Consider the following 15,449-nt stretch of genomic DNA (forward strand, 5'->3'; position numbering starts at 1 on the left):
ATTGAATAAACTATCTTAGATTCCTAGATACTATCTTAAATAGAAAGTGCCATGAATTAAAATATATCTTAATTCGTGAATAGTAGGTAATATAAAAACAAATGAAACACGCAGATTATAATCTAACTATGACGGATTTATTATACCGGATGATTTTTTTTTTTTATCATTGAACTCTCATTATTTCAAAAATTATTAATGTTTTTGAAAATATTTTTTACATAGTTTCAAGTTGTTGAAAAATCAACGTTTTTATATAATTAAATTATATTTTTAAATATTTTTTATCCTTGTCATTTTTTAAGTATTTTACTTTTTTGAATGACAACATAGAATTTTAATTTCATATTCCAAAGCGGAATATTTTTCTAAGTGTTTTGATTCATAAAAATCGAATTTAGGACCAGTAGTTAATCAGTAGGTCAAATACGCAGGTCACCAACCACAAACCGAAACCAGGGTAGGTCCGAGCGTCGTGGATTTACATATCTACCCCATTATACTAGTCAATTAAAACGAAATAATAATACGTAACGTGGTATGAGGTACAAAAGTTATATATTGAGTAAAATAATTTATTATTGAAGTTGACGCTGCGAAAGCCAATGGGCATAAAACTCGGACAAAATGAATAAAAAAAATAAGTAATATAGGTAATTATTAACTAGTTAATAGGTCTATGAATATAATATAGAAATCAGTGGATAATCCAAAAACACATGTATACAAACATACATCCTCTAGATGGTTATCAGAAGTATACCATAATTATAATAATAATAAATATAAGGATACCGGTCATGGTGTATTGAAAATAAATAAATAAAAGGTACATTACCAGCAACACAGTGTGCTACCATTATGCTGCCCGAGAGTATGACAACAAATCGGAGCTCTACTCCTCCATGCTGTATTACTGTGGTGCTAACGATTAAAGGCGTGTGAAAAAGAAGATTGTCGCTAGCCAGCTTAACTAGCAGCAAATACGGCGGATAATGGAGCATTGGGAGTGAAAGATTACCTTAACATTATGTAAGTTATTTAAATTAATCAATCGATATCTTAGTACGACGGTGCCGTGGACATGGTGTGCCCGGACCATGGAAATGACAGAGGGGGGCGTGTGTGCATTCGCTGCTTCACCAGGTGTGGAACTTTGAAGTTTAGTCGGTGGACTCAAACCCATGGGACAAGAAACTCTATTACACACACGCGTAAATAATAATTTACATATAGTTATATGCATTAAAAGCTATTCACCCAATTCTGGTAGTCACATTATATTTTATACATACATTTTCAAATTCAAATTTTTCGACAAAAATCAATTTAACCTATAGTAGTAGATAGTAGGTACTAGGTACTAATACCTAAAATAAAATAAATTACTTTAATCGCAGTGACGCAGTATAATATAAAACATATCTCCTTCTCCTTGTAATATTATACGAGTGATTAACCTTACCTTACCCACTTAGCACTTACCTTCACTTTGCTTTTGCTACTGACATTTGACAAACAATAAATAATCACAAAATTTACAAAAAATATCTGCACAAAACATTAGAAGGTCAACTATGAAATTAAAAATTAAATCAACAAATATATTATTATTTAATAATATTTAAGTGTAAACAAATAATACTAAAATAAGCTTTAAGCTTAGTGTTCTAAAATTAAGTCTTATTAACAGCTAACAAATGTTAGCCCTTATGACTAGACACATACTTAAAATCCTTCTTTAAGATTCATTTTACATTAAAATATTGTGCAAATACATAGTTTAAAGCTTAACAATGTTATATAAAGGTAACAAATTATTTTTATAACAAATTTTAACAAATTATCAAAACTTATTTCAGTGACAGTGTTTTGTAATACTTAATGATATAACTTAATAATGGAAATCGGATTCATCTGATTTAAGTTGTATGGTGTTATAATATTTACTACAGATATATTTTAAGGTACAATAATTCCTATTAACTTATAAGTACATTTTAGTATAAATTAGACATTGGTCAATTGTGATTATAGAATCGTGATAAATTAAATTGTTTTTATATATATCACATTGTCTTATAAAGCTCATTAGTTGCTAATTGAAGCACAGCCCAATTTAATTTGTACGTGCAAAAAACACAAGGTATTTTCTTCAATAAAGAAATAATTTTACTAAATCACTGATAAGATGTTGATGGTGAAACGATGGAAATGTCACCTGTACTTGCACTGAAAACAAAAAAAAAAAATATCAATAAATTGTTATGTATTATTAAAGACTACATGAAATGCAATGTTGAATGATCATTTAAGCAATAGTTTATCTAATTCAAAAATGATTCTGACAAATCTACATCAGATACAGAAAGTATATACTAACCTAGGGGTTTTCAACCCCCTTATGTAGCAAGCCACATATTATCATCTATATATCTTGTAGGCCACATTTGTAGTAAAAACATGTATTTAATACAAAAATTAGGCTGGTTTTCCCACAGCAGAAGTTTATTTTTTTTTCAAAAAATTAAATGGTTTGATATCAAGCGAATGCTACATCTGCACGTTTTGTCTCCATCTTACAAAATAAGACATAATAATAACTGTTTTGTGCAGAAAATAACTGACAACTCTATAGTCATAACTAAGAAAATAAAATGTCATCACATAAGGTAAGGAGAACTTTGGCTATGAAATATAGTTTTTATTTTTTAGTTATCAAAACTACTAAAAAAGTTGAAATTCAAGTTTGAAAAACACAAAATAATAGATTTTGAAACAATAAAAACTTTTTGTTTAAGATATAAAAATATAAAAATATTATGTAACAGATAATGTATTCAATTATATTGTACTAAATCAATTTACAGTATTAATAATTACTACACCTTGAATGGTTCTATTCTGTGCTATATTAAGATATATAAAATAAAAATTATAAAGATTTTTGGTTTTGTTTTTATTATTTATTTAAGTTTTTCATGTATTACTTTGTAGTTTGTGTATACTTTTTGATTTAATTTTATAACTATTGTAAATTATAAATTCATACCTATCATTATGGACTAATTGCTATAATCATTTTGTATTATATTATATAGAAAAAATGTAAATTGGAATTAAATTTCCATTAATAAAGATTATTATTATTATTAAATTGTTTTTGCTATATTGTACATTTGTAAGATGGAGACAATGCAGAGAGTGTAGCATCCCTTAAAGGATGCCAATATTTATAATATGCAGGAAGGTAATTTAATTTCATATTTTCCAATTATTTTAATAATGATGTTTTAAAGCTTAAATGATGGCTTAGTCGTTTTAATGTTATAAAAATAGAAAAAACACATGCTATATTTCAAATGTTATCGCTGGCCACAAATAATGACAAGCTGGGCCAAAGAGTTTTAAGAACCTTGTATTTAACTAAATACAAGGAACATATTCATTTAAAATTTGATCTATCAACCATAAAAGGATGATTGCACATAAATCAAAACAAGCAGTTGCCTACTTCAATGCCACCTACTAAGGCAGCCCGACCTCCTATCGGCTATCACACATAACAGTAAACAACCTTCAACAATAAATGTATTAGTTAACCACTCATAATATTCTCTCTGTGGATGGGTAAAAATCATATCACCAAAATATGTGGCTGTTGTATATTATAGACCAGGGGTGGCAAACTTGTGGCTCACATCACAGTTGTATGTGACTAATGTCTGATTAAAAATATATATATATATTTACTTATTAAGTATAAAATTACAAAAATTATAAAATGTATACTATATAGTCATAAACATTTTGGCTCTTGATATCATTGTATTTATCCATTTGGCTCGTAAATGTAATCATGTTGGCCACTCCTGTTATCAACTATAGTATATCAACTGTCAACTGGTCAAAGGCGTGTTTCTTCTGCACCTGTTTATTTTATGGTGCTGATTGTGTACAACGGTTACCATTTTAACAAATATCAATTATAGTATTTTTTTTTAAACTTTTTTATTCAAAAATCAATAATTCAACAATAACTAGAAAATCTAAACTAGGTATTGGAACCAGATGACAGACATTTACAAGTTTTAAACAACATTTTTATATTTATTCAATTGTAAATAAATGTAAATAAGCCAAAGGTCTAAGTATTATATCATTTTTAATTTTAACATACCTGGGCTTATATTTGATATGAAGAATTAAAAATAATAACCCTAATAAAAAGCAGCAACATCCAACAACAATATAAGCATATCCAAGAAATGAGTTTTTGCCTCCTGTGAATGAAGTATTGGACAGTATCAAACTTTTTGTTCCACCAAAGCCTGCAACTGGATAATCTAAAAAAAATTATAATTATATTAGTAGATAAGTCTTTATTTTAAATTAATTAAAACATACTATAATCTATCATTAATTTGTAATTTCCTTTGGGTAAGCCATTTTTAAATTCCTTAGAATGATCAATACGTCTGTATAATTTACGAAAATCAGGAAGTGCTGCAGTTCGCATCCAAACAATCAAATCTTCATTTTCAAAACCATTATTAAATTCATTTTCTTCATCCAATTCCCATATATTCACACGCCAGTCAATTGGTTTTTCAAAGTCTTTAAATGCTAAAAATAAAATATTAAATACCATATAAATGATTATTATTTGAATGAATATTATTTTATAGTTAACAAACCAAAATTACAGAATGTCAGTCATAAATGTTGCTAATTGAGAATGAAAAAAAAATGCCATTATAACTTTTATTCATTTTCTTCAGAGATCTTATACCAAAAAATTACATAGAAAGCTAAACTATAATATTATGTTTTACTGAGAAATGTATTAAACACAATTCAATAATAAATAATTCCAATATGAAAGTAAAATGAGAACTTTAAAGCTTTAACAAAAGTGAACTACTATCATGCAAATTATTACACACCACTATTTACTATCAATATAAGAAAAATTTGTTTTTGAGACTTATAAAGCGGGTACATTTTATTTTTTTGTAATTGTATTAATAACTTATTCTAATTATTTATTGCTAATTACAAACAATGTAATTACGATTAATATTGTTCAATATCAGCATTACAAATTTTTAAATATCCAACCAATAATTGACAATTCACCCTGACTATTTTAGTTGGTTTAGAACATTCTTCTTACCAATTTGTTTTTTCAAGTGAATACTTCTTTCATTTCCTTCTTTTTTTTTAAAGAAATAATAGTATATCAAGCTGGGTTCGTGATAGGGAGATCAACAGTTGATCAAATCTACTACATTATCAAACAATTAGCTGAGAAGAGTCACAAATTCAATAAAGATATACAGTATACACCTTATGATTATAGATTACAGTATGTATACGATTCGATTAATAGGGAAAAACTATGGAGTGTCATGAACAAAATGGGAATACCAGCAAAATTAGTCAGAATGATAAGAGCGTGTGCGTATGAGTCCAAAAGTAAAGTAAGTGTTGGAGGAGAGATATCAGATGAGTTCCCAGTAACTACCGGACTCAGACAGGAAGATGCTCTATCGCCAACCTTGTTTAATATCGCATTAGAATCAGTCATTCGAAAGGTAATAATCCAAGCCAAAGGAATAAAAATGAACAACAACAACGAACTATCCGCAATGGCTTAAACTGGCGATATAGTCCTCATGGCCGAATCAGAGGACAAACTGAGAAATACAACTAGCATCCTGCTAAATGAAGGTAAAGTGATTGGTCTGAAGATAAATGAGTCAAAAACAAAGTATATGATACTATCGAAACGAAATCACAATATTAGCTATTTAAAAGTTGATGATTACAAATTTGAAAGGGTACAGAGTTTCAAATACCTGGGCGCAAAGATCAAAGAAAATGCTAATAGCCACGAAGAAGTTAAAAAACGAATTATGGCATCAAATAGATGCTACTATAGTCTAATGCCACTCTTCAAATCAAGACTACTGTCAATTAAGTCTAAAATAATGCTATACAAAGTCATAGTCAAACCGGTTGCTTTGTATGCGTGTGGTACATGGGCCACGACAAAATCGGACGAAGGAAAGTTAGGAGTTTTCGAAAGAAAGATATTAAGGAAAATCTTCGGTCCAAAGAAAAATAATGATGGAGAGTATGAGGTGAAAGGCAACGGGGAATTGGATGGTCTATACAAGGAACCTATCATTTTTAGGTCTCTGAAGAGCACGAGGATAAGTTGGGCGGGACATGTGTGGTGGTCAGAAGGAATGATTGGATCAATAACTAAATGGAAACCTGACACTAAGAGACCTCGAGGATGCCCCAGACAAAGATGGGTGGATAGAGTACAAGAAGACTTGAAACTCCAGAACATAAAAAATGCAGAAAAATGTGCAAAAGATAGAGAAGAATGGAAACAATATGTTGTGGCAGCAATGGACCTTAAAGGCCTATAAAGCCCAGAAAGAAGAAGAAGAATACTTTCTTTCTCGTTTTATAAAACATTCATAATACTACAAAGAAAATTAACTAAACATTTGTAAGAGAATTATCCTAATTTAAATTGTATTCACCTAGCATATTCAATAATAATAATACTAATAATAAGTTTAAGTAATTAAGAACACTTACATATGTTATATTGTATATACATAATTTTTTTATATTCTAATATAGTTATTTGATTTAATAAAATAACCAAAGATATTATTTATTCTTTTTTAATCATAAATAGAGTGATTTACCAAATATGCTCCACCAATTTTTTGTTAAATAATGAAATTATTAAAATTCTTGAGATTTTTTTATACTACTTAAGGAGTTTCCTGTGGAAATACAAACTTATGTTTTCAAAATGAAAACACCCCCTGTAAAATGTACAATGAGTAATTTTTCTGAAAATATTAACTTATCAGAATCGAAATTTGTATAAATAATTTTCGAGTTATTTAAATTTGTATTTTTAAGATAAAAGGCCTGTAGGTAATGGATTTATAAGGTATGGGGGTATGATGGGGGTATCATTTAAGTCATTAATATTAATCTATCAATATTATTAATTTGTAGAAATGGTCATATTATAATTAATTCTAGATCCAATTTTGAATATAGTTTATATTTTTGTGTAAAAAATTGAAAGAACTAAAATACTTAGTATAAACATTTTAATAGCTAAGGAATCACTTGTTCAAATTTTGAATTTATTACTTCATTGGTCATTTCATATATCATATATATAAAAACTTATAAAGGCATTAGCATTTTATAAGATAGTGACTGAAGTAGATCTTTTTAATAAATATGTTGTTATATTATTTTTTTTTTTTTTTGAAACAATGATATAAAATATAGAATAAAAATAATATACCACACTTTTATAAGCACTATATAGTATATATGTGGATCTGGTTGTTGGTAGAGGGGATGGGTGTGCTATTTCAACGTGTTCACGACTACTGCCAAAATTGTTGATAACAAACTCACATATATATTATAAGAAGTAACAAAGAGCTAATACTAATTTTCAATCATTTTTTTAAACTATAAAATAATCTATATTAAGTGATTATGTAAAATACCTTCTTTCAAATTTCCTTTGGAATGTTCTGGATTTTGATATTTGATATTTTTATCAGATTTCCAAGCAATTTGTGTTCTAAGTAATGGAACATATCTTTCATTGTACATCAATGTTAATTTATCTAAAATATAAATAAATGATTTTCAAAATATTGCACAATGTTATATAACTCGACTAATTAAACAAAGTTTTAAAATTAATTGTCTGATTTTGAAACAAATAGATTGTAATAATATCACAAGATATAATATTATTATTTATTGTGTGATAATATGTATTTGAAAATCTAGGTAAGACTTCTTCTTTTAATAGCGTAATAAGATTTACCCAGATTAATTTACCTTTAAAAATTAGAAAATATTTAAATATTATAATAAGATTAATGATCAAAATTACTAAAATTATTTAAAACACTCATTAATTCTTCAAGTTGCTAGGGATTTTCTTTTTTTTTTATGGTGAAATAACAATTATTGCCATTTGAAACATTTTTAACAGGCAAGTACTCTAAATCAACAATAACCTTAAAAATGATATTTAACAATAAATGTACACATACCACTGAATAATGAATTGGCAATTGCTCCACAAGGAGCAATGGGCTTGTTGTTGTGATAATCATATGGAGCACAGTCACTAGATGGAGTTTTGCTTAGTTTTCCAAGCAACTGAAAATCATCCCTTGATTTTACATAACGCCGATGGTTTTGGTAATAGTTGGTTAGCCCATAGTACATGTAAACATTAGGCTGTACAAAGTACGAACAAGAAATGTTTAAACATTAAAAGAACATTAACCCTAATATATTAGTACAATAAACTAATATCATACAGAAAAGTCTTCATCCAATTTAAATGGAATACTGCAATGGCAAGACATACTACGATTGCTACCAATAATGTCAGCACAAGATCGCGTATCATAAATTGAATCAATTGATTTGCAGTGGGTATAATCAAGAGTAAATTCTTGAACCTAAAAATATATTCAAATATAATTAAGTTTACATAAAACCTTACAGATATTTAAAATGACTCACCAGATTTGTAAGGTATAGTAAACCTATGCCGATTGGAATAAATGCTGCTGCCACTGCAAAGAATATGGGCATTACATTGCGTGCCGTGAGAATTGGTTGCCACGCAGGGAGCCGTTGTTGTTTGAATGCGGTATCTGTTATAATAGGTATCCAAATAGTAAGATAAATATTTGTGCAAATGCCAAATATCTACTTAATGTATCTTATGAACATTTTTTTTTTTTAAACTTACCAGCTGGTTTTTTAGACTTTGGTTCTTGTAAATCCAACATTATGTATAATAGTACCTATTAGAGGCACTAGCTGTTACAAGTATAGTAGGTAGTACAAATGACAAGAATTTTATTACAATAACTACAGCGATTGTACATTCGACAATGCTAACTGATAGCAAATCATTATTTGACAGCTACAGTACAACTACGAAAATAATAAAATTGATCACTTCGGGACATGCAATCTATCAGACAATCGCGACTGTACAACTTTTAAGGTTGTAAAATATTATAAAATATGAAAATCTGATTAAATTGAATATTATTATTACTATTTACTATTATCTAAATGATAATGCAGCAGGCGGCACCACTACGGCATTACGACAATACGGCATTTGGGTATATAGTTACGCTTGTACGAAATGATATTAATATTTTATCCTGTAACAGTTGTCAGTTGTAGACTGTTCGAGTTCGATGGAGGACCGGTGTGACGACTGTGACGGTGTTCAACTTAATTGAACATTATAATATCATCGTGATAATATGCATAAAGTATATAATATAATATATATTATACATTTCCATTAGAAATCGTTAGTCGACTACAACTGCAACACTTTAAAATATTAAAATAATCGTTATCAGCTGTTTAATACACATCGCGATTCGCGGGTATACCTACTCAATACTTAACTGTAAATATCATAGATAATAATTATTATAGCATATACATAATAACAACTTTACTAATTTACTTTAAGTGATCCAACTTTATAAGAGCATGTCAAAATATTTATCAACCTATTTTGTCAAGTTTTATTGACAAAATAATATACCATACGTCCATACATACAATTATAATTTATAGTAAATAAAGTTTAGATAAGAGTATAAGATAAGCAGGTACTATATATATTTTTTTTTTTTATAGGTACGATGACTTCAGCCACTTGGCGCTACTTTAATAATACTTTAAGTCGTCAGTCATAGTACATTAATCATTAGTCATTACTCAATAAATATAATTAATCTACAATAATATATGTATGTATAATCATGTGGTACTAATAAGTGATAACATTAATAAATTATTTGTAGTTTATTGTACATACAAATTTAAGTAATTTTTAGATACTTATTACTGATACTATTACTTTAAACTTAAATATTATAATTTTTGTTTTTTTATTACATGATTTATATTCCCACAATCTGTTACATACATTTTGAACAATAAGTGAAATTGATGAATTTGATAATTATGGCGAGGAGGACAAATTAAAGATACCTTCCGGTAAAGGCACTTTTACAGTTAAAAAAAAAAAAAAATGAGAAATAATGTTAAACAACATTGTTAGGAGATATTAGAAGAGGAAAGATAAATAGGAATAACAAAATTAGATATAGAAAGAACAAAGGGTATTAGATTGGTCAAGACTAATAGATCTTTTTTGTGGGTTGCCGGGTATATTTATAAACGTAAGTTCTTTGACTAAAGGATTTTTATGGTTTTGTAGGTTGAAGTTAAAACATCTGTAAAAGGTCTTAGCTGCATCGTTGACAGGAGAGATGGCTAGGTCATTATGTAATCAATGATTTGATACGTATAGAAGGGTGCTTTGGTTATAGTGCGGAGGACTTTGGACTGGAAACGCTGGATATGGTTGACATTTGTAGGTTTTGCGGAGCCCCATAATTTGATTCCGTACGTCCAACTTGGTTTTAAGAAGAGTTTGTATATTAATAATTTAGTGGATAATTTGATATGATGGGAAAATAAGAAGAGGACGGAGACAACGAAAACGATAATTTTGGGTTAAGAGGTTGTTACGTAGATGTGGAGCCCAGGTAAGAAGTTGATTAATGGTAATGCCTAGGTACATAGGCGTGCGCAGACTTTGACCGCAGGGGGGGCCCTTAAAAAGGTCCGAACTAAAGATTCTTGTGTGATGATAATTGATTAATTAATAAAATAATAACTTAATCACATTTATATTTTATTTATACTATAAGATTAAAACTGGCTTCACTTTTTTTTTGTAAAATCTAAAAATATTCGCTGTCTAGTATAATATACATAGCTATGCATTAATTAATTATATAAAAAGCCAGAGGCCGCAGGGGGGGCCTGTGCGCACGCCTATGCCTAGGTAGCGAATGCATGGTGCGACAGGTAGAATTTGTTCATTAAGTATGATAGGTGGACATTTTTCCTTCATAAGAGAAAAGGTGCAGTGTATATGGGATTTAGTTTCATTAATATTTACTCCACATTCCTTATACCATTGTTCAAGGAAGGAGAAATGTTCTTGGACGTTGAATGAGGCAGTGATTGGGTCGATATTGTTGGTTATTATTGCCTTATCATCGACAAGGGAAGTGGGTATTGTTGGTTGGTCGGATATGAAAATGTTTAAAAAAAAGAGGAGTAGTGACCGCACCTTGAGTGACGGCCCTGCGTTGATTGATTTCGGTGAGGAGGTGGATGATCCGTATCGTACCGAGAAGAAGCGATCTTCTAGGTAGGATTTCAAAATCAAGTAGTAGCTAGATGGTAGAATAAGCACATATTATAATTCAATTATTAATTATATTATTTTATATTATTAATGTACAATAATTGTCCAACTTTTAGGATTTAGCCTAGTTTAAATGTAATCAAAAAATAATAATAACACGTTAACTATAAATTAATCAAATCTTAAACTTTTGTAAAAGTGTATTATAGTCTAATTTTATTTCTGATGACATTCCTATAACATTTTGCTGAAGTTTCATGTTTTTATAATCCTATTGAGAAATAATTATAATTTTAATTAAATATTACATTTTACTATGTTAATAATAAATCTAGTTTACTATTTATATTAGCAGTTTTTAAAAATTAGTTCTCAAATCTGGATATAATTTAAAAGGCATTAAGGCATAACAGTCATAACTATACTCTATAGTATGGCAAATAAACATATACTTTAAAATGTTATATATATATATATATATATATAAACACTGTACACTGTACAGTTGTACACAGTCAAAACAACTAAAACTTTTAAAATTTAAATTAAAACAAATACATTATAATTAAAACTAAAGAATTAAATTAAAAACTATTCGACAAATTGTATGAACTATTACAGGATATTCAACTGTTACACTGCATAGTGGCTAATGTCACATTATTATAACAACCGGCCGCCGAAGCTTGTGATGCTTCCGGTAGATTTTATTTTAACTAAAAATTGCCATCGAAAAATAAGCTACTTTTTCGCCTGGTCAAGCCGAGTGTTATCACCTTATCTTCTCTACATCGTGACGAGTGCATATTTTTATGTTCCATCAGCAAGATTAAGAGGATGTCACACTGGTCAATATCGGTGGTAAAGACACGTCTACGAAAAACAAACGAAATGGCATTAAAAAGTGTTTTTTGAGTAAAAATACTTATTATAAAATTTATAGATAACAATATTTAGGAGGGAACCTCATCGGTGTTTTTCCAAATATTAAGTAGTAAAAAAGTTACAGTTATTTAAAAAATGTAAAAAAAAGGTTTTTTGCCTTTAATATCGAGCTATGTATTTGTATTAAGAGGACGTGATATCCGCATGTGTTGTCTCCGTCTTACAAATGCGTAACATGATACATTTTTCGCTCAGCAGAACACGTATAGCTCCGTTAACTTAAAAATTAGAGTGAACTGGCCTTTTATAAAATTAAAGGTAAGATTATTATCTAGACAACCCTGACAACCTCATATGCTTTTTATTTTATATCAAATTTAAAGCGAGTTATGAGTATTTTAAAATTGTGAATTTTTTGTGCATCTTAAAATACTCATAACTTCCTTTAAAATTTAAATATATTAAAAATCATATGAGGTTGACTAGATAACAATCATACCTTTAAATTTTATATGAGGTCAATTCACTCTAATTTTTAAGCAAACGGAGCTACACGTGTTCTGCTGAACGTAAAATTTACTATATAACGCACTTGTAAGACAGAGACAACACATGCGGGTAACACGTCCTCTTAATACAAAACCCCGATGAGGTTCCCTCCGAAATATTGTTCTCCATAAAATTTATTATAGGTAATTTTACTCTAAAACCACTTTTTAATTGCTTTTCGTTTGTTTTTCGACAGGATGTTTACGTCCCTTATCGTCCCTTCTCGAATTCTCATTGGCCATACATATTATCAAGTATCAACAGTTTTCATCTATTCTGTTGAGTCGACACTAAAATACTAAATTATTATTCATTTTTACACTTTTATAGTAAGTACATCATTAATTTTAAACTGTTGATTAATAATTTGTTGAAGTCTTTATTCTTATGAATTATTGATTAATTAATTTATTAATTGACTTATTAAAATAATAAGCAATAATATGTAATATATATTCTCATATTATAAAATATTGGCGCCAAAATTATAAATACCAATGAAATAATGAGAATTACAGTAAGCGTGGTGCACCAGAACGGACGATAATTAGTACCGATGTGATCATACCTATCTATTTAGTCATGTCTAATACCAAAAATTTTGCATAATTTCGGAAAATTCGTCCCATTTGATTGGACCTTGAGATAATGATGGATGTGGAGGAGTTGGTTCAATTGATGCAATCGTAGTTAAAAGGATTGGAGTGTGGTCCGAAAACTTAGGTCATTTAGATTGTTAACAGAATGTTTTATGTGTCTATGTAGTGACGATAAAAAGAAGTCGAGTATATCAGGGTGTCTGTTATGGTGTTGGGGCCAGTAAGTGGGGCCTTTTGGACTTATGAATATGTAAGGTGTATTTTTGGTTATTTTTTGGAGCATTTTGCCTCTTTGGTTTTCTGAAATGCAACCCCATTTTGAGTGTTTAGCGTTAAAGTCATCACCCACTAAGAATTGTTGACCAAGGGATTTAAATAATTGATTTAGTTGTCTTGAGGATATGGCCGGGTGAGGAGGAAGGTAAACTGAAGAGATTTCGGTAGGAACGTGATTTAATCTTATTTGAATAGTTTTCGATTGGATGGTGGAAGCTGAAAGCTTGGAAGTAGTTGATGTTGTATTTTAGAAGATACTATAATAGCAGTCCCAGCGTGGGCTGTTTTATCAGGGTGATCGGTTCTGAAAATTTTAAAACCTGGGAAGAAGAGTTTGGTATTTGGTTTGCAGTGGGTTTCTGTTATGAGCGCTATGTCTATTTGTTTTTCTAATAATAAATGCAATAATTCGGTTTCATGTTGTTTTAAGCCATTTGCATTCCATTGTAATGATTTCAGTATGTTTAAATTTGGTTTTTTAGTTGACATTGATTATAAGTTAATTTATTACAGTTGTAAGTAGCGATATGAGCGGATTTATTATTAATTTGAATTCAGAAATGAAAGCTGAAAGTTGTGTAGCTAAGTTGACGCGGGCCCGCGTAATAGCCGTTTGAATTCAAACGGCCTTTGCGCGGTAACCCGCGCAATTACTTCTCTTTTCAACCGCCAATCGACGACGGACGACACCGACACGCGATAAGCGCGCATGGAACGGTAGATCCGCCGAGACTCCGAACCGGTCGACAGTAGAGTGAGTTCTCTGACCGACACTGAACGACACACGCTCCTCACCCCCCCCCCCCTATTTTGATTTTCGTGTTGATCATTTTCTGGCGGTTGTATTTTAAACCACCACAATAAAAAAATCATAATACCGCGAACTGTTTGTGTTGTTTTTTCCTCCACCACTTCCTACACTAGTGACACCACTGACCCACGTGGTATCCGTCCAGGACAACCACAAAGTTAGATTCAGATTGATTTTCAGTATCATTTGGGAGAGTAAGTTTAGGTGTGTTAGGATGAAGAGACTGTGAGGACAGCTTTGGAAAAGATGAGGTGTCATTTGTGTTGGGAGGGTTAAGGTTGGTTTTGACACCGGAGTCCTCCCCCTTTTTACAATAGAATTATATTTTACATCATTTCTTAAATTATATTTTTTATTTGGAGTATTTTTACCGTATTGGAAACTTTGAAGGTTTTTGTGGACTTGGCAGCCTCGGTAGTTAGCTGTGTGATTACCTCCTCTGTGTTGGACTGTTATAAAATCGGTGTCAACGTTTGAGTTTGAGTAAAAAATATCATTTGAATCGCTCTGTATACGATTTCTTTGTAAAACATTTGAATTGGTACCATTATTTATTTTTGAATTAGTTGTTGAATTGACACCGCTCTTAATTGGTTTTTGTGAGTTGTGCATTATGCGTTATCGGAATGCGATAAGGGTGTAACGAATAAGACATATAACCGCTTACGATGTTATTATTAATATAACTTACTTGCCGCCGCTGATATAGTAATCATCGTCATTCGTATCCCCAGTAGGTATCGGTGTAGATACAATTATTATTAGTAGTGCACGTTCTTTGTATTACGGTTGTATTCCACAAGAGACTGTTATTTCATCAGTTCTAATCGTATTAATCATACGATTATTTATTATAATTGGCAAAACCGTGAGTACCTTAAATATTGTAATTGTGAATGGGAGATTGTTAAAATCGCGAATTATATTATATTCCTACACGTATTACTATCGTATGAGTATACGTTAAACTATTGTGTGAAAC

The 15,449-nt window shown here is 29.8% G+C and overlaps 1 protein-coding gene across 1 annotated transcript; it reads right to left on the reverse strand.

The window, feature by feature from the left end:
* Positions 1–1,583: 1,583 nt before the first annotated feature.
* Positions 1,584–9,328, reverse strand: Cdc50 (cell cycle control protein 50A). Its single transcript, XM_015513571.2, has 8 exons — positions 8,840–9,328; positions 8,608–8,741; positions 8,400–8,543; positions 8,127–8,316; positions 7,566–7,688; positions 4,408–4,626; positions 4,181–4,346; positions 1,584–2,232 (listed from the first exon to the last, which is right to left on the reverse strand). The coding sequence occupies exons 1-8, from the start codon at positions 8,877–8,879 to the stop codon at positions 2,181–2,183; spliced, it is 1,068 nt and encodes a 355-aa protein (XP_015369057.1). The 5' UTR covers positions 8,880–9,328; the 3' UTR covers positions 1,584–2,180.
* Between the last annotated feature and the right edge of the window lie 6,121 nt (positions 9,329–15,449).

This window comes from Diuraphis noxia, unplaced genomic scaffold, assembly GCF_037042655.1.
Source record: "Diuraphis noxia isolate RWA-SAM2 unplaced genomic scaffold, SU_Dnox_SAM2 contig0002, whole genome shotgun sequence".
Taxonomy (NCBI): Eukaryota; Metazoa; Arthropoda; class Insecta; order Hemiptera; family Aphididae; genus Diuraphis; species Diuraphis noxia.